The sequence below is a fragment of the Colletotrichum higginsianum genome, chromosome 6 (genome assembly GCF_001672515.1).
Source record: "Colletotrichum higginsianum IMI 349063 chromosome 6, whole genome shotgun sequence".
Classification (NCBI taxonomy): domain Eukaryota; kingdom Fungi; phylum Ascomycota; class Sordariomycetes; order Glomerellales; family Glomerellaceae; genus Colletotrichum; species Colletotrichum higginsianum.
Window position 1 is genome coordinate 1,126,651 of NC_030959.1, and position 22,199 is coordinate 1,148,849.

Here is a 22,199-nt window from a genome sequence, read left to right on the forward strand (position 1 = left end):
TGTGGTGCGAACAAGTTCTGTTGTTCGCTATCATTCCAATATCGTTAGCTGCAAAAGCCTTATCAAAATGCGTCCACTTGTTCCTGACAACTGCCCAGCCGGGTTAAGCAATTGGCTTACCCTTCCGATATTCGCTCCATGACTAGAGATGGTTGTCGTCGGGCTTGCCGGATCGCACGACCATGTTTTGCGTTGTGACTTGAAAGAAGACATGCTTCATGCAGATGAAAAGAGAAGAAAAGCGTAGAGCGAGGCCCAGATGAAACTTCTAGGTGCTTATTGCCAAAGACTACGACTGGACTTGCTCATTTATGCCTCCAGCTGGACCTAACCATTACCATAGTTCTCTTTTCATACGTCGTTACAACCGTGAACAATTGTCTTCCAAGGCACTCAGCGAGGCTTATTTGTTGGGCGCAGAGGCAATATTGGCGAATCCTACCCAAACACGTCGGCTCGCGCTCCTGGCTGCAGCCGTTGCTGCGAATAACGGAAGTGATAGAAGCGCTCTCAGACACCCCCCCTCCCCTTTTGCATATTCGTCCTCCTAAGACTCCCTCGCCACTATTTTCTGTTTGGAGGATATGCACACAGAGGCCCTCGGAGACAGACTGCATTGGCAGCCGCAGAAGGACTGCTGCAGGCGCAGCTGTGAAGGATTGCCCCCCCTCCCATGGGCCGCAACATCAACACCACGCACCCGCCCAGCTGCGCCATGATGGTGCAACCTTGAATTGTTCACGCAAAAGGTACACAGGGCAATCTGGCCGCATTTCCAGACAACATGCGCTTAACGAACACGCGGCCGTGGATCCATAAAAGGTGCAATTTGGGATCCTCGGTGACAATAGTGGCGCGATGTTTGACTGGTTACGGTACACCATCCGTGACAACCCGTCCAAAGCCCAGCCTGAAGCAAAATGCTTGCGCTGTCTTGTTTCAATATCTAACAATGCTTTTCGGGTATTGTGATGAGCCACGAGAGTAGAATTGGTACATTTATACTGAGAAGTGTTTGAAAAAGAGTTGGATTGTTTGTTGAACAATTGGTTGTTTCATAACAGCCCTTACTGGCATATCCTGCCGCAAAGACCTTGACGAGCTGTAGGTATTTAAATAGCCTGTTTTGCGATCCTGCTACATAGATGGTGTACAAACATAGATATGCGGCGATGTGAGAATGAGACAAATTGCAGCTAACTATGCCGTAACATCGCCCATATCATCTTTACAGCTGCAGCTTTTCTTTCGGTCCTGTAGGCGGCGGTATGTCACTCATTTACGGAATGGCCGGGAACGTCATCAAGGACCTAGCGCTTTGTCGCTTTGGTCAATGGATTGTGGCTGTAATCAGATTCATGCGAACTGCTTCAGTCGCCCAAAGGGACGAGGCCGCACGGAAGAAACGAGGTCTGTGATCACTGCCCCCCGTCCAATAGTGGAAGAAGAGTGGGAGTAGTCGGCGCACGGGCTGGATCGGAAGACCCGGGGTTGATGAGGGGTTCATGGGCAAGATGGGTTTGACAGAATCCCATCTGGATTCAGCATGGGGACTTCATGCACGGCGGCAGTCGGACGTATCAACCTGGATCAGCGTCTCTGCAACCGTCGTCACGCATGATGATCGTGTCGAAGCGCCCTGGTTCTCTGGCAGCATGTATTCCAAGCTTGAGTTGTGGTCAAACATGGCTGTGCGATATGCTCCATGAGCACCACGCACAGTTGTCCAGCAGTACGGTGCGTTGTTCATGCAACCCAGAGGAGAAGGGAAAGAGGCGGGGAAGGGAATCCGTTCCCACGGTGGCCCTCGTTCTTAATCCGTTATGCAGACGCAACCAAGCTCCATACCTTCGACCAGCTATCAGCGGAATGGGTACCGTGATCGGGCTATCCATGTAAGTCGGAGCGGCCCCCGCATAGATAGGACTGATCTACTCCGGCGCGGGCTGGGACGATCCTGGACGCAACGGCTGAAGAGGAGCTCAGTGCCAACACAAATGAATGTCCCGTCAAACATGGGTCTCCCCAGATGTTGTTGTTTCCATCAAGAACAAGATCCACCTGTCAAGCGTTGACACGGTGTACATACAGGTGCACACGTACATACGGGTTGTAACGGAAGATCGACCGAGATCGCCCAAGACGCCTCTTTTGCATCCCATGTCTGAGGGGAAAACCCCAGTGTTTCCCCCTCCTTCGGGACCAGAAAAAGATCCATCGAATATGCTGTTCCATGCATCGCGGCGATCGAAGGAAGAAAGACCCAGACAAAACTCAGAACATGAGATCAATGACTCGTCATCCCTTGAAACATCGCTCGCTTTTTCCGCGCACACCTGCATACAAATAGGTGGCTGGCCATACCCGCTCGCGCCCCCTTCGTCCCCCCCGCCACCCAACGGTCGTTTCGCCGCCGTGGGAAAGGATTGATTCAATAAGAGTGCCGGGTGCACAGGAAGAACCACAAGAAGGAAACAGACGAGGGGTTCCTAAACGGCTCTCTCCCCTTCCCGCGCTGCAGATCGCTGGGCGAAAACAGCAAGACTTCTCTCGTCCACTCCCCAGATCCTTCTCCCATCATGCTGGACGGATACGACCGAAATCAGGAGGAGAGAGCGAGAGGACCATCGATGGATATTGACGAGAAGAGCACCGCCTTCTCCCAGGCGCAGATATCAACACCTGTACGCACCAGGCTCCTTTGCCAAGAGTCCAAGACACACTCGCGCGCGGGAGCTCAGACTGACACTTTCTTCTTCTTCTCTACCATATAGCCGAGCGCGTCGACGAACAGGATGAGGCACACGATCAACACGGCGATGATGACCACCATCATCCCGGAACCCACACCGCCGCCGGCCGCCTCCACCTCTGCCGACCCACAGCGCCGGTTCTCCTGGCTGCCGCGGTCCGCCACGCCGTCCCTGCGCAGCCCGACGTTCCGCCGGCGGGCGGCGAGCCCCTTCTACGACGACGACGATGACGACGATTACCCGTACTCGGACAGCAGCCCGTTCGGCGAGGACTTCCGGGAGCAGAACGAGCAGGCAGGGCGGGACTGGGACCGCGACCACGGCCACGACCACGACCACGACGGCGGGGACAACCCGTTCGAGGACTGCGAGTACGAGCTGCCGCCGGCGGCGGGCAAGAGGGAGGGCACCTGGACCAAGTTCAAGAAGGCCATGAGCCCGAAGCGCGCGATCAGCAAGTGGAAGTACCGGAAGGTCAAGCACGGCGGCTTCCAGCCGGATGACCCGGACCACGGGGGCCGTGGTGGCTCTCAAGGGCAGGCCTCTTGAGTCGAGGTGGGAGCCGGGACTTACGGGTGAGTGAGAGCTCGGTCACTGGACCCTCTTGAAATACAGAGTGTGTGCGTGTGTCTGTGAGAGAAGGGAGTGTGGGAAAAGGAAGAGGAACACGCGCGACACCAAAGGTTTTTCTCTTACGGCAGGGAGGTTTCCGGCAAGTTTTTTTTGGCTGTTTGTTTGTCATTCACTGATTCCCCGGCAAAAGGCGTTATGTGGTCTCTTCTTTTGGTTTGTAGTTTCGGCTGGATCGCGAGGGCTTGCAGTGGGAACCCAGAGAGACCAGGCGTCTCCTGTGCGCACGACCTCAACGCGTTGATCAAGATCTACTGGACCGAGCCAAGCCAACCGAGGAGTTTAGAGGGCTGCTTGAAGCACCCGACTCTCTTTGACGTACCTATGAAGGAAGGAGACTGATTACCATCCGTGATTTCCACTTGAACAAGCCGTGAAGCGTTGGGATGTGTACTACTAGCAGGTCGAGACTGAACTTGAGAATTTGGATGGAAGAGGACGATACCGGAGGTCGCTTGCGTCTCCTTATGCTGTTCGAAATGTCGAAGCACATCGAGTTGTTTCCGGAGTCGGCGTGGGTTGAAAACAAACCAGATGGGGGAACGGCGGAAGTTCGAACGGGGATCACAAGTTCAGAGTTCCTGGGAGACCATGTCTAGACAATTCGAGCAGCGTATGTAGGAGAGGCTTCGGGATGAGCTTTTAGACAACTAGATGAGAGCTCTCCCCGGCTGAAGGTGGTTACTTCGTAGCTGCAGGCATAATTGGAGATGAAAAGACGGTATTTGGTTTTCCTAGAGTTGCCGTCGAGACAACTGTGTCTAGCATCTAACAAGTACACAACCAGAACTGGAAAACCATCTTCAAGGTTGGTCATTTGAAATTGAATTTGAGGAATGCTTCCACCTTGTAAGTGATTGGGGAGGCCGGTGATTGTCGTCATGGGCTTGATTCCGCCCAGATTTCGGCAAATGATGGGGCAGTGTGTGCCCAAGAGTGAGATGCGCTGTAGAAGCTCCAGCACGACCCAAAGCGCTGTTATATCGGTTCCTGGTATGATTCTTTGCCCATCAATGCGGGTAGAACTTGTCCCCTAGCTGCGGAAAGTTGGATAGGTGTACATTATACTTGTGCCATGGTGTTAAAAATACGCCTCAGAAAACATGAGTGGGACGAACCGGTCCGATACAGACATAGATAGGATTACACATTGTCAGCTCGTTCGACATCCCAAGCATGTCGGACCATTTGTCACGGATGGTTATCGGAGTAGGACTGGTTCCGAAGGCGATAAGCAGTAACCAAAGACATGGCTTTCGGTATCAATCTGGTAGCTTAAAGAACACTAGATGTATTGCCACAGCTGCTATTGGTGGCATTTGCAAGAGAACACCCGGCAGAACGTCACACACACACACATCTGCATGGACGTGGCTAAGAGGCGCGGGGGAGTATCACATGGCTCAGGAATAGTCAGCCAACCGCCGATGCAGGGGGGAGGGACAACGATGCAACACGGCTTGACGCTGAGCTCATCGCCAGTTGCTCGACACTCTGCCTATGGCTGCAGCCAGCGAGAAGACAGGCTGAGAGAGAAAAAGAGGGCGGGAAGGATTCAAGACTCCATAACGTGATGAGGGCGATGAGTAAACCTGGACGATGGGGGGAGGGGGAGGGGGTTGCAACCCCCCCAACGAGGCGGACCGATTGCATCTTGGTGCGGAGTCCCGAAAATAGCATCTTCTCCCCGGCTGCTGGATTTTCCCAAGGTTTGCTTTCTTCTCATCCGCCCATTCGGACCCGGGTCCCTTTTCCCTCAGCAACGGTCAAGCCCTGTCCCAAAGCCGAACCGGATCGACAGATCAACTCTAGGGCGGACGCGATGCAGCCTGCGAACTGCAGTAAGCCTCGTAGACATTGCCAATGGATCAGCGGCGATCGTCCCCGGCGAGACACCCCCCCCGGCCGCCGCGTGCGTTGATCCAGCCAAGTCACCGCAACAACAACCCCTCCCCCGGTCCGGCCCCCCGGCTCCTGTCCCCTCCTGTCCCCCTCCTTCCCCCCCCCCTCCCGAGGCGCGCAGACCCGGGGTTCATGTCGCACGGGCATGTGGTTCAGTGACGATACGAGAAGAGTCGATATTCGCCTGCAGCCATGCCGTATCGGGACGGACGGGACAACGCCGAGGTCTGCCCCCTTGCTTTGATGAGCGACGGCCCAAGTGAGTTGTGACGAGGGTTTGGGTAAGGGTACCAATCCCTTGGCGTCCCAAACCCCTTCCCCATGGCAGATGCGACGCAAGAAAGCAAAACCTCTTACCGGGGGGGGTGGGGGTTGTGTATCTGTGTGTGCGTGCGTGTTTCTTGTCGTCCTTGCCTCGACTCTCCCTACAGCCACGATGCGTCAAGTCTTGGGAGTACAAGGACAAGACACGCACGATCTGGCTGTCATGATGGGAACGTCTCACATGGATTGGGGCGCCGAAAATCGAACGAGTCGATGGACTGGAGTGACACTGACACTGACAAGAACACGGCGCCAAAGCCGGGCACTGCATGATGTATGTATCTATGTATGTATGTATGTAGTCTACGGAGTTACTTGGACCCCCTCCAAGACAAAGGACTTTAGAGTTTGTCGACCGATGTCACGTCAGTCGGCGTCCGCCAGGCGAAAGCCTCATGGGAGAGAGAGAGACACACGCACAGAGAGCGAGAGAGAGGGAGAAAGACAGAGGGACGACCGAGCTTCGAGCACTTCAGCCGCCCTTTCGTTGCCTCTCTCTCTCTCTCTCTCCATGGTTTGCCTCCCTTGGCCGTCACTTTTCGTCCACTGTGCCCCCCCCACCCCCATCGCGGTTCCCTGATCTTGGGTATTCCAGTATTGCTTTTCCGGCTCCCCTCGCGTCTGGCGAGACGCGATCCGCGCCGGGGGGTGTGAGGTGGGGAGACCATCAGCTGGTGTCCGAGCGTTGGAGGGGACGGGGGGAATAGCGGCATGCAGCCGTGAGTTTTGAGATTCGAGCCCGGTGAGATGTTCTTGGCCATGTTGAAGGTGAAGCTGAGAATCTCACAGACAGCGCATCTGGTATTCCCGCAGCTCTCAGCTCTCGGCCACGCCACGGAACGAAAGCCCGCTCGGTCAGCACCGGAGAGAGAGAGACGGAGAGAGAGTGAGAGAAAGACATGCCACCTACTGCACAGCGAACAGCAGCCACGCAGCCACGCAGCCACAACTTCGAGAAGAGAAGAAGACGGGCTGGCCTAGCGGGGGCGTCACCACCACCAGTTCCGGCATCGCCATTCCCGTGTCGGCGTTGCTCCCCGCGGCTCTCCGGGAGGGGGGGACATGGGAAAACGCCGCATCGCATTCCTCAGACCACGCGATTTTCCCGCCGCGCCAGGTGGCATGGGCACACCACAGCGGCAGAGTCAAACGTTTCGCCGCCGCCGCCGCGTGTGTGACGTTTTGTTCCTCTCGAAGGGGTTAAGGGGAAGGGGGGAGGAGAGACATAAGCCCGCCTTCGTTCTTGTCTTTGGCAGCTTTGACTTTCGGCTATTGAGCCTCTCTTTTCGACCGCCCGAAGTATGTGTGTGTGTGTGTGTGTGTGTGTACAAGACAAACGGCCAATGTCTGACGGTCCAAGTCTTCTCCGGGGAGGCTCTTCCGGGACATGATAACGGTGTCTGAGTCTGTCCAAAAAAGGCCCTTTTCAGTTGTCATCCCGCCGCCACCGACGACGACGACGACGTGGCCGCCTCACTCAACCTCGATTTGGCTTGATCTTTTCTTTTTCTTCTCTTGCAAAAGCTGGCAGACAACAGCACGAACGGGGTTTTTTCTCTTCTTGTTTTTTTCTTCTCACGGTTCTTTTCGAGACTGCCCAGGTGTAAAGGGATGAAGCGTTTCTGTCTCACGTGGGGTTTGGTGGTCCTCCGCTGCCCTCCTCGTCCAAGGTTCACATCCCCCATCCCGCGTGTTGTCTTTCCCATCGTCCTATTCTGGTAAATTCCCTATTCCCTAGTCGACGCCATCGTGGGCCCATGTCCAATTGCCCTCTCGGCTGATGTGATGTTGCGCCCGTCTCCGAGTAAAGAGTGCCGGCGGCCAAGTGGGCATCGATCGAATAAGGGGAGGAGGGGGTCGAGAAGAAGAGACTACACTGGCCATGAAGCCCCCATTCAACAGCAGTTCAAGCCTCGTCGGTCGTTCACGGTGCGTTCCGTGACCCCCAGCTCATGCACATGCATCCACGATGCAGCCTGTTTACTAAGATGCCGCCCCTCAGACGCCGCGCTACCCATCCACGGCCAAGACCGTCATCGCTGAGGCGGAATCGCTCCCATACTGTGGTTCCCAGATAACGATATCTGATGGCCAATCAGTCCGGGATCCCCGCCCCTGTGTGCCCTGCGGCCTTGTCTGTCTCTATCTCGAGCAGGGCCGGCCCACCGGCTTTGGCCGCCCTCCACCGCGGGTCCGCGACGGGACTCCGCAGCCTTCGACGCCGCCATGCAGTCATGCAGCCATACAGCCATGCAGCACTGCAACACTGCATCTGCATCTGCATTTGCATCTCTTCTCTCCCGTCTACACGGTACATGCAACAATGCTGTTCCCGACTACCTCGGAGCCCCTCCATAAACCATGCCCGTGGAAATGCCACCGTCGATGGTGTAAGTCGGGTTCAGTCTCGTCGCTGGGATGGATTAGGTCCAACGTCGTTCTCCTTTCGACCGCAACTGTGGCCGCTGCCGCTAGTCATGGGCCGCATATGGCTTCCTTCACCGGATGACAGACATGTGTAGGGGTTGGTTGGTGAAGACATCCCCCTCCCCCCCGAGGATGATCACGAAGGGAGTGTATACCGGGACCTATCAAGGCTTTCCCCCCTTCTCTCTCAGCCCATGATGGCATCCTTTTCTCTAGATAGTCATACAGGAGATCAAAGCACACACTCACTCTCTGTAAGTACACTAGTCTCTTCTCGTCTTTCCCTACACGCTTTTCCTTTTTTTTTCTCCTCCTTTTTTTCCCCCTTCCTTCTCCCTCTCTTTTCTTTTTCCGTTCCCCCGTCTCCTCGATTAGATTTCCTTTTCTGGATAACACCCCCCCCCCCTCCCCAGTCGCCTCACTTTCTTTATATCTCCCATCGCTGGCCTCCTTCGTATACCCCGGGATCAGATCGTCTCTCTTCTGCACGCTTCTCCTTCTTCTCCTCCTTCTCCTCATCCTCCATCTTGTTTTGTAAGTGGCAGCAGCTGTCGATCCCGACCGCGTGGGACGTTTGTTTAAAAAGCCTGTCGCTGACCGACCATCCTAGTTTCTTTTGTGTCTCCGTATCCCATATCAGATAATCATGTCTTTTATAACGTCGTCTTCCTCAGTCACCCTTCCAGTCGGCGACGACGTCCAGCAGGACGGGACGTGTACGCCAGAACCCCAGAATGGCTCCTCCGAACTCAGCTTGACAGCCCCCACGAGAGCCTATCTCTCGAGCCGCAACTCGTCCTCCAACACTCTCGTGGTAACAGAGACCACCTACACGAGGCACCGGGCCTCCCCGTCCTCGTCTAGCTCAACCGACGTTGACCTTGATGACGACGAAGACGAAGACAACGAGCTCGCCGTCCCGTCAAAAAGGGGCACGCGCGCCTACCGCTATCTCCGCTGGAACTTCGGCTCCGTCTACAGACGCGTCTTCACCCTCGCCTTCCTTGGCAACGTTGCGGCCCTCGCCCTGGTCGTCGTCCGGTCCCTCATCGGCGGCGGCGGCGGCGGCGGCGAGCCGTCATCGTCCCGCCTGACGCCCGGGACCTGCGCGACGGCCGTCTCGTCCAACATCCTCGCCGCGCTCTTCATCCGCAACGAGCACACCGTCAACGCCCTGTTCCGCGCCCTCGCCCTCCTCCCGGCCTCCCGGACGCCGCTCGCCGTCCGCCGCGCCTTCGCCAAGATCTACTCGTACGGCGGCATCCACAGCGGCTGCGGCGTGGCCTCGCTCTTCTGGTTCGTGACCTTCCTCGTCGTGCTCACGCGCGACACGGCGGCGAACCCGGGCGCGATCCGCGCCTACATCCTGCTCGACAGCTACCTCATCTGCGCGCTCCTCGCCGCCATCATCGGCTTCGCGCACCCGAGGGCGCGCGTGCTGCTGCACAACTGGTTCGAGGGCACCCACCGCTTCCTCGGGTGGTCCGTCATCCTCCTCTTCTGGGCGCTCGTCATGATGCTCGCCGAGGACGGGAGGAGGAGTAGCAGCAGCAGCAGCAGCAGCAGCAGCAGCAGCAGCAGCAGCAACGGCGGCGCACCCGAGGTCTCGTACGCCGCGCAGCTCGTGGCGACGCCGTCGTTCTGGATGCTCATCGCCACCACGCTCCTCGTCGCCTACCCCTGGACGCGTCTGCGCCTGCGCGACGTCGAGGCCGAGGCCATGTCGGACCACGTGGTCAAGCTCAACTTTAACTACGCCGACGTGCACTACGGCCAGGCCGTCCGGCTCACGGACGCGCCGCTGCGCGAGACGCACGCTTTTGCCGTGATCCCCAACCCGGCGGCACCGTCTTCTTCGACAGCCGCCAACGACGACGACGACGTCGAGAAGGCGTTGAGCAGGGGAGGAGGAGGAGGAGGAGGAGGGCTCTCGAACGCCGGCAAAAAGGGCTTCTCGGTGCTCGTGTCCAACGCGGGCGACTGGACGGCCAAGATCATCAAGAACCCGCCCAAGAAGATCTGGACGCGCGGGGTGCCGCAGTACGGGGTGCTCCGGGTGGCAGGCCTCTTCGAGCCGTGCATCGTCATGGCAACGGGCTCGGGCATCGGGCCGTGCCTCAGCCTCTTCGTGCAGCGGCCGGAGCACCCGGTGCGGATCGTGTGGTCGGCGCAGCGGCCGGCGGAGACGTACGGGCAGGCGGTCATCGACGCGCTGTACCGGGCGGACCCGGGGGCCGTCATCATCGACACGCAGAAGACGGGGCGGCCGGACCTCGTGGCGGTGGCGTACCGCATCTGGGAGGGCAGCCGGCGGCGGGCGCTGGGGCTCGCGCAAGACGACGAGACGAAGAAGACGACGACGACAACAACGACGACGACGATGATGACAAAAACCATGCAGACGACGACGACGACGACGACCGGGAGCGGGAGAAGAACGGGGCCTTGCGAGGCGGTCGTCATCATCTCCAACCAAAAAGTGACGAGGAAGGTCGTCTACGGGCTGGAGAGCCGAGGCATCCCGGCTTACGGGGCCATCTTCGACTCGTGAGTGTGAATGAGGTTTGACACGGGGGCGGCAAGCAAGCTGTTGATTTTGTTTTTTTTTACTTTTTTCTTTCTTTTTTAATATCTCTTTTGTCGTGTTGGTCTGTCATGTCTGCGTATGCGAGAGTTGGGAGTTGTTGCTTTTCCCCCCTTCTTCTTGTAGCTCACCATCGTATCAAACGCTGGTGGAACTGAGGCAACGGGTGAACCGGGGTAGTAGTGGTGTGGAGGAGAGGTAGGGAGTTGTCTTGGTTGCGTCCATTTGTGTACAATTGCATAGCGGGCATTTGCGGGATTGCGGCATTGCAGGCGTTTGGCGGGTATCTTGATGGGTTAGTTGTATTTGGTTAGCCTCTCTCACCCTTACACACACACACACACACTCTCTCTCTCTCTCTCTCTCTCTTGGTTGTGGGCTTGTGGATCTTCTCATCTCGGCTTCTTTTCTTTTTTTTGCTTCATGTTGGCGCTCCCTGGCTGGGCGGCGTTTGAGGTAGAGTTGTTCCCACTTCACAGTTATAGGGAAGAAAGAAAAAGGTAGAAGAAAGAATGTTCGAGAGTGTTTGTCGACTAGTTTGCTCCCACCCATGACAACTACAGAAATATGGTAAGAGTTGCGAATAGTCTGAACGGGCAGCGGTGTTGTTAATGTTTCGTTTCCAGGTTGTTGTTAAGGTATATAGAATATTATGTCACGCTCATGATCATCAGCCAATCACGGCAGTCCAATGGGTCGGTTAGCTCAGTTGGTTAGAGCGTGGTACTAATATTCCACCAGGAATGTCATGTAATGCCAAGGCCGGGAGTTCAAGCCTCCCACTGATCATTCTTTTGCTGTCAGTATCGGCGTGTTCTGGTACTTCGATGAGGAACAAAATCATTTTTTAGTTGTTGTTTTGTATACATATTTAGCATTGAACCATGAGCTGTGTGGTCTTCTTTCTCGCACGGCATACGTTCCTCTAGCACACAGTCTCTACCTGATATCAAGTACTTGTTACGTGAGTCTACAGTGGGAACAATACTTTTACAGGGACTGTAACATTATCTATCCTCCACCTCCTCCTCCAACTCACAACACCACCCACCATCACTTCCTCTCCCTTCCATCTACCACTACACATACAACACATACAACACACATCTCCACATAGTCATCAGAACAGATTTCCCGCCACGATTACAAATGCCCGACTAAGCAACGCCAAAACGGCCCTCCCGTTGCATCCAACCAACTTACTCCGGCCTGAACCTAGATATCGCTTTGCCGCCCACGCCATCTCTTCGGGGGCTCGCCAAGATGCCGGATCCGGACTCGGAACTCCATCCCGCGCCCTCTTTGCGGCTTCCCCCCCAGCACTTGATAAATGTCATATAGTACCAAGACCGCCACTCACCGCGTCGACCTGGCCACATGGGGGACCGTCTGACAGACAGACTGACTGACCTCCCTCTTCAGTCGAGCTTCCATGTCGATTTCTTGGCTTCACCAATCGACCCCGTTGCCGACTTGTCCTCGCCCTTGGCTTCGGGAGAGGCAATACCGTACTGTCGCATTCGTGGCGAGCCGAAATGAACCACAGCACGACGGCCGGCCACTTCTCTGATTAACCGGGCGGCGTCTTACTCTTGCTGCTCTCCCCCCCTCTTCTTTTGCACACTGCTGCCATCGACAGACACAGACGACAGACATGATCCATTTTGTCGAAGGGGGGAAGAAAAGAGGAATGCATGAAGCCTTGCAATCACACCATTGATCTCGGCTGCTTAACTCGTCACCAACACGGCGAGACCTCCCTGTTTTCTACTGTCTACTACATACACACTGTTCCGGTCCGGGAGATGACATGGGCTTGATTGATCTGTTTCCATCCGGAAAACCAAGACAACTGCATGTCGCCTCCCCAAACGCCTGGGATTTTGACAAGATGCCGGCATCGTGTTTGCTTCTGGGGCATCCCCGCAATCTATGAGAAGCTCCGTGGCGTTGTCTCGCGGGCAGGGAGCCGAGAGACACGCAGCACGCCCACTGTCACACACACTCACACGCACACAGACACACACACACACCAGCAGAGCGGCGCATGCGGCATGGCTGATGCGTCCCTGAGGTCGCATCCTGATGATCCTGCTCCTGACAAGAAGTGGCCAAGAGGCGCCAGCTGACGACCTTCGACCCCGGCCAGCGACTGAGGGGGGGAGGGAAGCCCGGATCGAAATGCCGCACCACAACGTGGGGACGCGCCGTGCTGCCTCCGCATTCCCGTTCCTGGAACCGCCCTGCGCGCCTGTTTCGACCTCACTCGACCGTCCCAGTCGTCTTACGCCTTCATCATGTCTCGAGCGCTCTACAAATCGCAGGAGCGCTGGAACCAGCTATGATGCTTTATCTATTCGACACCAGGAACGCCTTCCTTTATCTGAGGTTTCCCCCCTCCTTTAGTCTGGTGTGTCTTATTCTCGTTGTCTGGCGCCACTCGGCTCGGGAGCAAACATTCGCCTCTCCATGTTGGCCTTGCGCACCGCCCCTTCATCTGGCTGCTTGTGTCTCCCGTTGCGTCTGGTAGAGTGGTGCTATCTATACCTGGACCTACACCCCGGTCATGAGGCTTGACCGACAAAGGTAATCTGCACTGTTACATTCCGAGGGAGGGTGAGGTCCGGCCCCCGCCACCTCTACCAGAACTTGTCCTCCTCGTGCTGTGTTGCCGCACCGTGGAAGGGCTTGGACTTTGGAGCAAACATTTCCTCCTATCGGCGCATTTGGCAAACCGTGCATCCATCCACAATCCCGGCATCTGTGACTGGTCGAGCCGAGTTATAGGGGTTTGTGGTCATGTGCCCAACTGTACCGACGCGAGGGTTGCGATGTGTCTCGAAGGAGAAAGTGGTAATTACGTTCTAGGATGATGGCGAGAAGAAAAACCAATCCGAGGAGTTGTCCGTCTGTATGGCTGGCTCGTCGCCCCTTTAAATTCCTCGCTGCATCCTCCCATTATCCCGTTGACAGATACCTCGAGTTGTGTAGCCTTTAGTTGTTAGACATATTGTTGGCACTGACGTCGTCCGGCATCATGAAGCTCTTCAGCCGTACCGGTGCTCTAGCAGCCCTCCTGGCGGCTACGCCATGTAAGTCCTGACTGACTGACTCTTGCGATGATCACACTACTATGATGGCTTCCAGCTAACGTAGACGGACGGACGTCTCAGTTTTCGATGGAGTCGCCGCGCAGTCCCCCGTCCCGACCACCTTCACCGACCCGGGAACCGGCATCATCTTCAACACCTGGTCGGCCAGCAGTGCTCAGACGGCCGGAGGCATGACCTATGGTTTTGCCCTTCCTGAGAACGCCCTGACAACCAACGCCAACGAGTTCATCGGTTACCTGGTATGAAAAGAAAAGAAAAACACCTGCCCCTTACCATCGTCCGCCAAACCCCCCCCACTGACATGCACCCGTTCAGCAATGCGCATCCAAGAACGGCCAGGGCACCGGCTGGTGCGGTATCTCGATTGGCGGCTACATGGTCAACAGGCTCCTCGTCGTGGCATGGCCCAACGCCGGGGAGATCCTCACCTCGTTCCGCTGGGCATCCGGCTTCGAAATGCCCCCCGTCTACGCCGGCGACGCCAAGCTGACGCAGATCGCGTCCACCATCAACGCAACACACTACACCCTCATCTACCGCTGCCAGAACTGCTTCCAGTGGAACCACAACGGCGTCACGGGAAGCATCCCGACCAGCGCGGGAGGCATGGCCCTCGGCTGGGTCCAGGCATTCAACAGCCCGACCAACCCATCGTGTCCCGCCAACATCATTCTGGCCCAGCACGACAACCAGGGCATTCACGGCGCCGGACTGGACACCACCGTGGCCAACCCCTCCTACTCAGCCTGGGCCGCCCTGGCCACCAAGACCGTGACCGGCAACTGCGGAGGCGGCCCCACGGCCACGTCGGCGCCGACCTCTACGGCGACCGGCGTCCCGGGACCCACCGGGGTGCCCGTGCCCTCCGACACGTACGACTACATCGTGGTCGGAGCCGGCGCTGGCGGCATCCCGCTCGCCGACAAGCTGAGCGAGGCAGGTAAGAGCGTGCTGCTGATCGAAAAGGGACCGCCGTCCTCGGGCCGATGGGGCGGCACCATGAAGCCCGCTTGGCTCGAAGGCACCAACCTGACCAGGTTCGACGTGCCTGGTCTCTGCAACCAGATCTGGCGCGCCTCGGGCGGAATCGCCTGCCAGGACACCGACCAGATGGCCGGCTGCGTGCTCGGCGGAGGCACGGCCATCAACGCCGCTCTTTGGTGGAAGGTAAGTAAGCCCCGGGGGGGCGCCTCGGCAACCCTCCTCCCCTTCCCCCCTCATGGGCTACCTACCCCTCAAGATGCTAACCCTCTTTTTCTCTCACACACATAGCCCTACGCCCAGGACTGGGACTACAACTTCCCCTCGGGCTGGAAGTCGAGCGACGTCGCCGCCGCGACGAGCCGCGTCTTCTCTCGCATCCCGGGCACCACGACGCCGTCCCAGGACGGCAAGGTCTACCTCACCAACGGCTTCAACGCCATCGCCGGCGGCCTGCGCACCTCGGGCTGGCGGGAGCTCGACCTCAACGCCAACCCCAACGCCAAGAACCGCACGTTCGGCAAGACGCCCTACATGTACTCGGGCGGCGAGCGCGGCGGGCCGATGGCGACGTACCTTGTCTCGGCGAGCAAGCGCGGCAACTTCAAGCTGTGGACCAGGACGGCCGTCAAGCGCGTCGTCCGCTCGGGCGGGCACATCACGGGCATCGAGGTCGAGCCCTACCAGGAGGGCGGCTACGTCGGGACGGTCAACGTGACGCCCGTCACGGGCCGCGTCATCCTGTCGGCCGGCACGTTCGGGAGCGCCAAGGTGCTGCTGCGCAGCGGCATCGGGCCGACGGACCAGCTCGAGGTCGTCAAGGGCACCACGGACGGGCCGACGATGATCGGCAACTCGTCGTGGATCAACCTGCCTGTGGGGTACAACCTCGAGGATCATACCAACGTGGGTGGCTCTCCACCTCCCCCCCCCCCCCCCCCCCCTTTCCCTGATGTAACCGTCCAGGGTGATGTTTGAACTGGCTGACTGACTGACCACCACGAACAACAGACCGACACCGTCGTCACTCACCCAGACGTGCAGTTCTACGACTTCTACGCCGCCTACGTCGGCCCCAACGCCACCGAGAAGGACGCCTACCTGCAGAAGCGGAGCGGCATCCTGGCCCAGTCCGCGCCCAACATCGGGCCCCTGTGAGTTGAAAGCCTCCGTCGTCCTCTCCTCTCTCGTCTTTGTTTGTTGCGGATCGCTGACCACCCTTGGCCCAGGTTCTTTGAGGAGATCAAGGGCGCCGACGGCATCACGCGCCAGCTGCAGTACACGGCGCGCATGGAGGGCAGCCTCGACGTCCCCGACGGCAGTAAGTCGGCTTCTCTTCTCTTTCGTCCTCACCTACCCTCCGTCCCTACCGTCTCTATCTCATATATCGTATCGTACGACGACGACGACGACTGACAACGTCCCCCCCACCGCAGAAGCCATCACCATCAGCCAGTACCTCGGCCGCGGCGCCACCTCGCGCGGCCGCATGACCATCAACGCCGCCCTCAGCACCGTCGTCTCCACGCAGCCGTACCTGAACGACCAGAACGACGTCGAGGCCGTCATCAAGGGCCTCGAGAACCTGCAGGCCTCGCTCCGCGGCGTGCCCAACCTCATCTGGAACTTCCCCCCGCCCGGCACCTCGGTCCGGGACTACGTCAACAGCACGCCCAAGACGTACACGAGCCGCCGCGCGAACCACTGGATCGGTGAGTCTCTCCTTTGTTTCTTTTCCTCCTCCTCCTCCTCTCTCCCTCCTATAGATCCACCGCTGACATTCCACCTACCCCCAAAAAAGGCACCAACAAGCTCGGCACCAGAGACGGCCGCAGCGCAGGCGACGCCGTCGTCGACGTCAACACAAAGGTCTACGGCACCGACAACCTCTTCGTCGTCGACGCCTCCATCTTCCCGGGCATGGTGACGACGAACCCGTCGTCGTACATCGTCGTCGCCGCCGAGCACGCCGCCGCGCGCATCCTCGCCCTCGCGACCGCCGCCGCGCAGCCGCTGTACGCCCAGTGCGGCGGCTCGACGTGGAACGGCAGCTTCCAGTGCGCCGCCGGGCTGAAGTGCACCTTCAAGGACGCGTACTATTCGCAGGTGTGTGTTTTGTCGCTGTTTCTGTCTCCATCTCTGCCTCTCACCTGCATACGCACTCTCACTCACCCATTCACTCACTCACTCACTCACCATCGCACTCACTCACTCTCTCACTCACCCTCTCACTCATCCTCTCATTCACTCACTCCCACTCTCATGCACACACCCCTTCCGAAGCCCTCTCTCTCTCTCTCTCTCTCTCTCGTGAAGGTCAAAAGATGATGACGATACGATACTGACGTACTCAACAGTGTCTCTAAGCGGGGATTCCAAGGCAATGGCAAGGGCAAAGCAAGTCACAAGAAACCCACTTGGCGCGTCCTCTTCCCCTCTGCCCCCCGTTGTCCGTCCATCCACATGTACATACATTCAGACATACATACTTACATACTTGCATACTTCTTCTTGAACTCCCCAAAGCTTCCCGCCTTTCCAAAGTGACACATGCCTCTTGCTTCTCGTATATAAAACTCCACTTCGTCTGTCTGTCCGTCCGTCCCGTCCCCTTCCCCCCTCCCCCCCTCCCCTCCCCCTCGCATGTGGCATCGCCATATCCCTCGGCCCGTCATTCTCCAAAAACCAACCATGCGCACCAATGGCAAACCTGCACTCCGCACCACGCTAAAAATCCCCCACAGACTGACGTCGCATCGGCGGCGCGCAGGAAAACCTGTCAGAATATCATGTCCCCCCTCCCCCGGCAGTGGACACCTATGGGATCATCATCCCCCCCGGTCTCCTCGTCCCAATTCTATTCCTCCGCCCCTTACCCTCCCCCCTCTTTCTAAGGTTTTCTTTACCAAATTAGTGTTTGTCCAGCTCCCCCTGTCTTGGAGCTGGCACGTGCCGAGGGAAGACATGGATGGGTCAAGGCCCATGGGATGCCGCGGAACCATCGTGGGAAAGAAACTTTAGGCGTGAAATGGTGCAATTTCCCTGATTCGAGCACGTCCACCCGCCGACGAGTCGTTCTAGCCTTGCTTTCGACAGTGACGGCCCGATTAGTTACCTTCTCTCTCTTTTGAATTCGTGATTGATCCCGCTATTTATAGGCTTCTCCCCATATCTGTAAGAATTAACGGCTGGTTAAGTTGCGTAGTATAAGGTTGATTGCGCCAATGACTCAGCCCGTTCGTTAGTCGGGGCCCGTGAAAGCGTATATCTGTAATAGTATGCCCTTCTGTCTCCCTAAACGACATGATCGGCATAACGTTCCGCACCCGAATGATCGTCGAGCTGTAGCTCGAGCTCGAGCTCCGAGAACATCGCATTCTTCACGCGCGCGCGCGTGTACTTCGGTTTGCTTGCCGCCGCAACGATGGGCGCAAATCTTCCAGCACGGAGAAATTTAGCGTCTAAGCAATATAATGCTTTGTGTGTGTGTGTGTGTGTTTGTATGCATGTCGACCCATTGAACCATCTTAGCCTCGGGTCCGGCATCCGCCCCCCCCCCCCCCCCCCCCCCCCCTCGGCCCTTCGCTGAGAAGCTTCGCCGCTGCAACGTCGCGATACCCGCCGCTGTCATGATCCTTGGCTAAATGAGCCCAGCCCCTCTCTTGCGTCTTATGACGATGTTCGCCAGCAACAGCAGCCTTTCCCCAGATTGCGGGGGTCGCGGCTTCGGTAGGCATGATAAAGGGCTGCCCCTCCGTCTCGGCCATGGTTGTTTCTTCCTCGCCCCTTCTTCTTCCGCAGTATCTCTCTCTGCCATACCTCTTCCCTCCAGCACACCATGGTCTCTCTCAGATCCCTCCTCGCCGCCGGCCTGGCCGCCACCTCGGCCTTCGCCAACCCAATCCAGTCCCTCGACTTCACCGGCACTTCCCTCGCGCCGCGTGCAGACCCGAACCTGACGGGCTACCTCGGTGCCTTCTTCCTCGGCGCCGAGCCGTACGTCTACCTGTACCTTTCCAACGGGAATAACCCCAACTCGTTCCGCGCCCTCAATGGCGGCTCGCCCGTCATCCGCCCGACAAAGGGCACCGGTGGTGTGCGCGACCCGGCCATCGTCGAGGGCGGCGGCGCCGAGAAGGGCAAGAAGTGGTACATTGTCGGTACGGACCTGGATATCGGAAAGGTAGGTTCCTGACATCCTGCTGGGAGCTCGTGTTCCGGAAAGAGTCATGACCCCGGCGTCTCTGAAATGAGGACCCGTGCTGATCGTCGTCTCGATGTAACCCATATAGACGACCTGGGATGCGGCCCAGAGACAGGGGTCCAAGGGCATCTTCGTCTGGGAGAGCACCGATCTCGTCAACTGGAGTGCCGAGAGGCTCGTCGTCGTCGAAAACGCCAACGCCGGCATGGTCTGGGCCCCCGAAGCCATCTGGGACCCGACAAAGGGCCAGTACCTCGTCCATTGGGCATCCAAGTTTGTAAGTTATGCTGGGCATCTTTGTTGACTTGCCTTTCCATGAAAGACACCCCGGGGACTCACCGATACCACAGTATCCCGCATCGGACCCCAATCACACCGGCGCCCCCGGCCCCATCGTGATCCGCTACGCCTACACCTCCGACTTCCGCACCTTCTCGGCCCCGCAGACCTACATCGACAAATCGCCCACCAACATCATCGACCTCAACATCCTGCCGACCTCGACAGACGGCCGCTCTTTCGTGCGCTTCCTCAAGGACGAGAGCCTCAAGACTGTCTTCGTCGAGGTCACTACCACCGGCCTCTTCGGCACCTGGACGCGCCCCGGCGGCAGTTCCGCCATCATCGCGAGCGGCGTCGAGGGCCCCGCCGCCTACTGGGACAACCAAGTTGCCGGCAAGGCTCACGTCCTGCTCGACTTTTACGGTGCTGACGGCTACCGTCCGTACGAGACGACCAACGTGGCCAGCAACTCGGGCTGGACCGCGAGCTCGCGAACCGGATTCCCCACTGGGCTGAGGCATGGTAGCGTGCTGCCCATCAACAAGACGGCGTACGATGCTTTGGCAACCCGCTGGGGTTAAACATGGTGACATGGAAACATTCGTGTAAATAATAACGTCTTGGGACTGACCAGCTGTATAAGTCAACATACCCACTTCCTGGCCCCCCCCCCTTCCTGGCCCCCCCAGCCCCACCAAGCTACACCAAAAGGTACTACTTTTTAGTATACCCTTAATTAATTGCCTAAAAGAGCTACAAAAATAAAAAAAATATTATTTTAAAGATCTTAACTTAAATTATAAATAAAAAAATAAAAAGAATAAATTAATAGTAAGATAAGCTTGAAATAGTACTATAAAAATAAAAGTTAGATTTTCTATATAATTTACTACTATTACTTATTATACTATTATTTTAGTATAGTAGTATAAATTCTACTTTTACTTTACTATATAGATTTAAGGTAGACTATAGTTACTATATTAACTTAATAAAGCTTATTATATATATTAATAATAGTTTTAGTCTATAATAAGTATTTTATAATAGTAAACTTTTACTAGTAAGATCTCTATTATAGAATAACTTTACTATTACTACTATTATAAAGCTATAAAGATAGCTTACTTTCTATATATAGTTTATATAAATATTATTTTAAATAATATAAATTCTATATAATTTATAATAGTATATATAGTAGTTAATACTTTAGTAGAAAATACTATATAAAACTTTATACTTTTACTAATACTACTATTTCTAAGTAGTAAGTATACTATACTACTTAATTTATATATTTCTATAAACTATACTTAAATATCTACTTATATATAGTTTTCTTTTTATTATAGTCTTTTTAGGTAATTAATTAAGGGTGTAGTAAAAAGTAGCACCTTTTGGTGTAGCTTGGTGGGGCTGGGGGGGCCAGGAAGGGGGGGGGGCCAGGAAGTGGGTATGTTGACTTATGCAAAAAATAATGTTCATCAAACGCTGGGCGAAACGATTTTCGGTCGCCCGGGTATTTTTTCTCAACTTCTCCCATCCGTCATGGCAGTGTTCGTGGTCCTTGACATCCAAATCCAGTCTCTCATCTTTGATATCGGTCATACCTCTCCGAAGGGAGCTCCATGGCGTTCTCGCCGACCCCCACCGGGCTGCTGGAGTGTACTACAGACAAAAGCTGGTGGTCATCAGGTACAATACCGTGGGCCGCGGTCATTGACTGGTACAGGCCTTCGGAGGCCGTCGGGGTGAAGACTGCCACGGTGGGAGCCGAGTGATAGTGACTCTCATGGTCGAGTGAGTCGACGATCGACTGGCGGTAGAAGCCCTTGTAGGATGTCATGTCATAGGAGGACTGCGCCTGAGGGGGCCGAGACTCTGATGGGACGCCCGCGGGAGGCATCGGGGTGTATGTATATGGCTGGTTCATCAGGCCTGGCGCCCCAGAAGAGCCGCTGCCCCTTTCCCGACGATTGCGCACCCAGATCCAGGCGATGCCGAGCATGGTAAAGCCTATGACGGCAAGGCCGCCAATGACACCACCGACGATGGCGCCGACGGGAGTGGCGGACGAAGGGACAGGAGAGGGGCCCATCGTGGTGGTCTTTGCGGGGACGTTTTGGGTGGTAGAGGTTGGCGTCGTTGTGGTTGAATCCGAAGACAAGGTCGAGGTTGGAGCTGACGTTGCGGTCTGCGGTGTCGTCGGTTGGCCCTTGGTCTCGAGGACAAGCTTGATGCCCTTGGCGCGGTTGTTGCCGCAACGGAAGCCGGTGATGGTGGTAGAGAGGCTGTTGTCGGTGATTGGTTTGAGGGCGGTTACGCAAAGGGGGAAGTCGGTGTTGAAATTGCTATCATGGTGAAGCATCAGAACGGGCACAATGGTATGAGGAGACTAAGTCGTCGATGGGGTAAGGATCAAGATTCGGAACGAACCAACAGAGAGTGCCGAGGCCCTGAGCGGTCTGGCTGCACAACGAGTTGAAGGCGTCAAGACAAGCCGTGAAGGGCTGCGAGCCTGCTGTACAACCAAAATAGCCGTCCTTTGTCACGCAGGCCTGGTCGGTATAGCAATCAAACGCCTCGCTATCTGTTTCCTATATGTCAGTATGACAAGGTTGAGAGATTGTCAAGGAGGCGACGGCATACTGTACTCGTAGTATCCGCACGTCGGGCCGCCTTCTTGTCTCTTGATCGCCATGGCTGCGAACCGTGGATTCGGAGGAGGCGTCGGCGTAATATGCCATTTCCCGACGTCGTTTCGGGCCTTGAGTGTTTGGGAAGCAAATGACACGTCGTGACGGCCGGTCTTGAGCGCTGCAGCCGGGATGAGCAGCGCCGTCAGCATCTGGGCAACGCGCATTGCGACCATGACGGCAGCAGTGCGAGGTCAAAATAACACAACTCAAATAAGAGAGTAAGTAAGACGGCGCGATGAAGAGGGGACCCAGTCCAGGTCAACTGCAGATCACTGTACGCAGCCACGAGCCAGCAAA

The 22,199-nt window shown here is 56.6% G+C and overlaps 6 protein-coding genes across 6 annotated transcripts; 4 read left to right on the forward strand and 2 right to left on the reverse strand.

Annotated features, from left to right (window-relative positions):
• Nucleotides 1-2,579: 2,579 nt before the first annotated feature.
• Nucleotides 2,580-3,302, forward strand: CH63R_08767 (uncharacterized protein; the record flags this gene model as incomplete). Its single annotated transcript, XM_018303741.1, has 2 exons — nt 2,580-2,684; nt 2,775-3,302. The coding sequence occupies 2 exons, from the start codon at nt 2,580-2,582 to the stop codon at nt 3,300-3,302; spliced, it is 633 nt and encodes a 210-aa protein (XP_018155764.1).
• Nucleotides 3,303-8,682: 5,380 nt separating this feature from the next.
• CH63R_08768 (tat pathway signal sequence) lies at nt 8,683-10,604 on the forward strand (the record flags this gene model as incomplete). The annotated part of the gene is made up of 2 exons (XM_018303742.1): nt 8,683-10,092; nt 10,158-10,604. 2 exons carry the CDS (start codon nt 8,683-8,685, stop codon nt 10,602-10,604), a joined length of 1,857 nt encoding a protein of 618 aa, XP_018155765.1.
• Nucleotides 10,605-13,657: 3,053 nt separating this feature from the next.
• On the forward strand, nt 13,658-17,080 carry CH63R_08769 (Fungal cellulose binding domain-containing protein; the record flags this gene model as incomplete). Its single annotated transcript, XM_018303743.1, has 9 exons — nt 13,658-13,712; nt 13,794-13,972; nt 14,049-14,900; nt 15,006-15,620; nt 15,726-15,868; nt 15,944-16,035; nt 16,151-16,426; nt 16,516-16,820; nt 17,072-17,080. The coding sequence occupies 9 exons, from the start codon at nt 13,658-13,660 to the stop codon at nt 17,078-17,080; spliced, it is 2,526 nt and encodes an 841-aa protein (XP_018155766.1).
• Nucleotides 17,081-18,008: 928 nt separating this feature from the next.
• CH63R_08770 (uncharacterized protein) lies at nt 18,009-18,451 on the reverse strand (the record flags this gene model as incomplete). The annotated part of the gene is made up of 2 exons (XM_018303744.1): nt 18,009-18,175; nt 18,391-18,451. The coding sequence occupies 2 exons, from the start codon at nt 18,449-18,451 to the stop codon at nt 18,009-18,011; spliced, it is 228 nt and encodes a 75-aa protein (XP_018155767.1).
• Nucleotides 18,452-18,552: 101 nt separating this feature from the next.
• CH63R_08771 (Arabinosidase) lies at nt 18,553-19,781 on the forward strand (the record flags this gene model as incomplete). Its single annotated transcript, XM_018303745.1, has 3 exons — nt 18,553-18,897; nt 19,007-19,195; nt 19,269-19,781. The coding sequence occupies 3 exons, from the start codon at nt 18,553-18,555 to the stop codon at nt 19,779-19,781; spliced, it is 1,047 nt and encodes a 348-aa protein (XP_018155768.1).
• A 1,010-nt stretch (nt 19,782-20,791) lies between these two features.
• On the reverse strand, nt 20,792-22,075 carry CH63R_08772 (uncharacterized protein; the record flags this gene model as incomplete). The annotated part of the gene is made up of 3 exons (XM_018303746.1): nt 20,792-21,554; nt 21,640-21,793; nt 21,853-22,075. The coding sequence occupies 3 exons, from the start codon at nt 22,073-22,075 to the stop codon at nt 20,792-20,794; spliced, it is 1,140 nt and encodes a 379-aa protein (XP_018155769.1).
• Nucleotides 22,076-22,199: the final 124 nt, after the last annotated feature.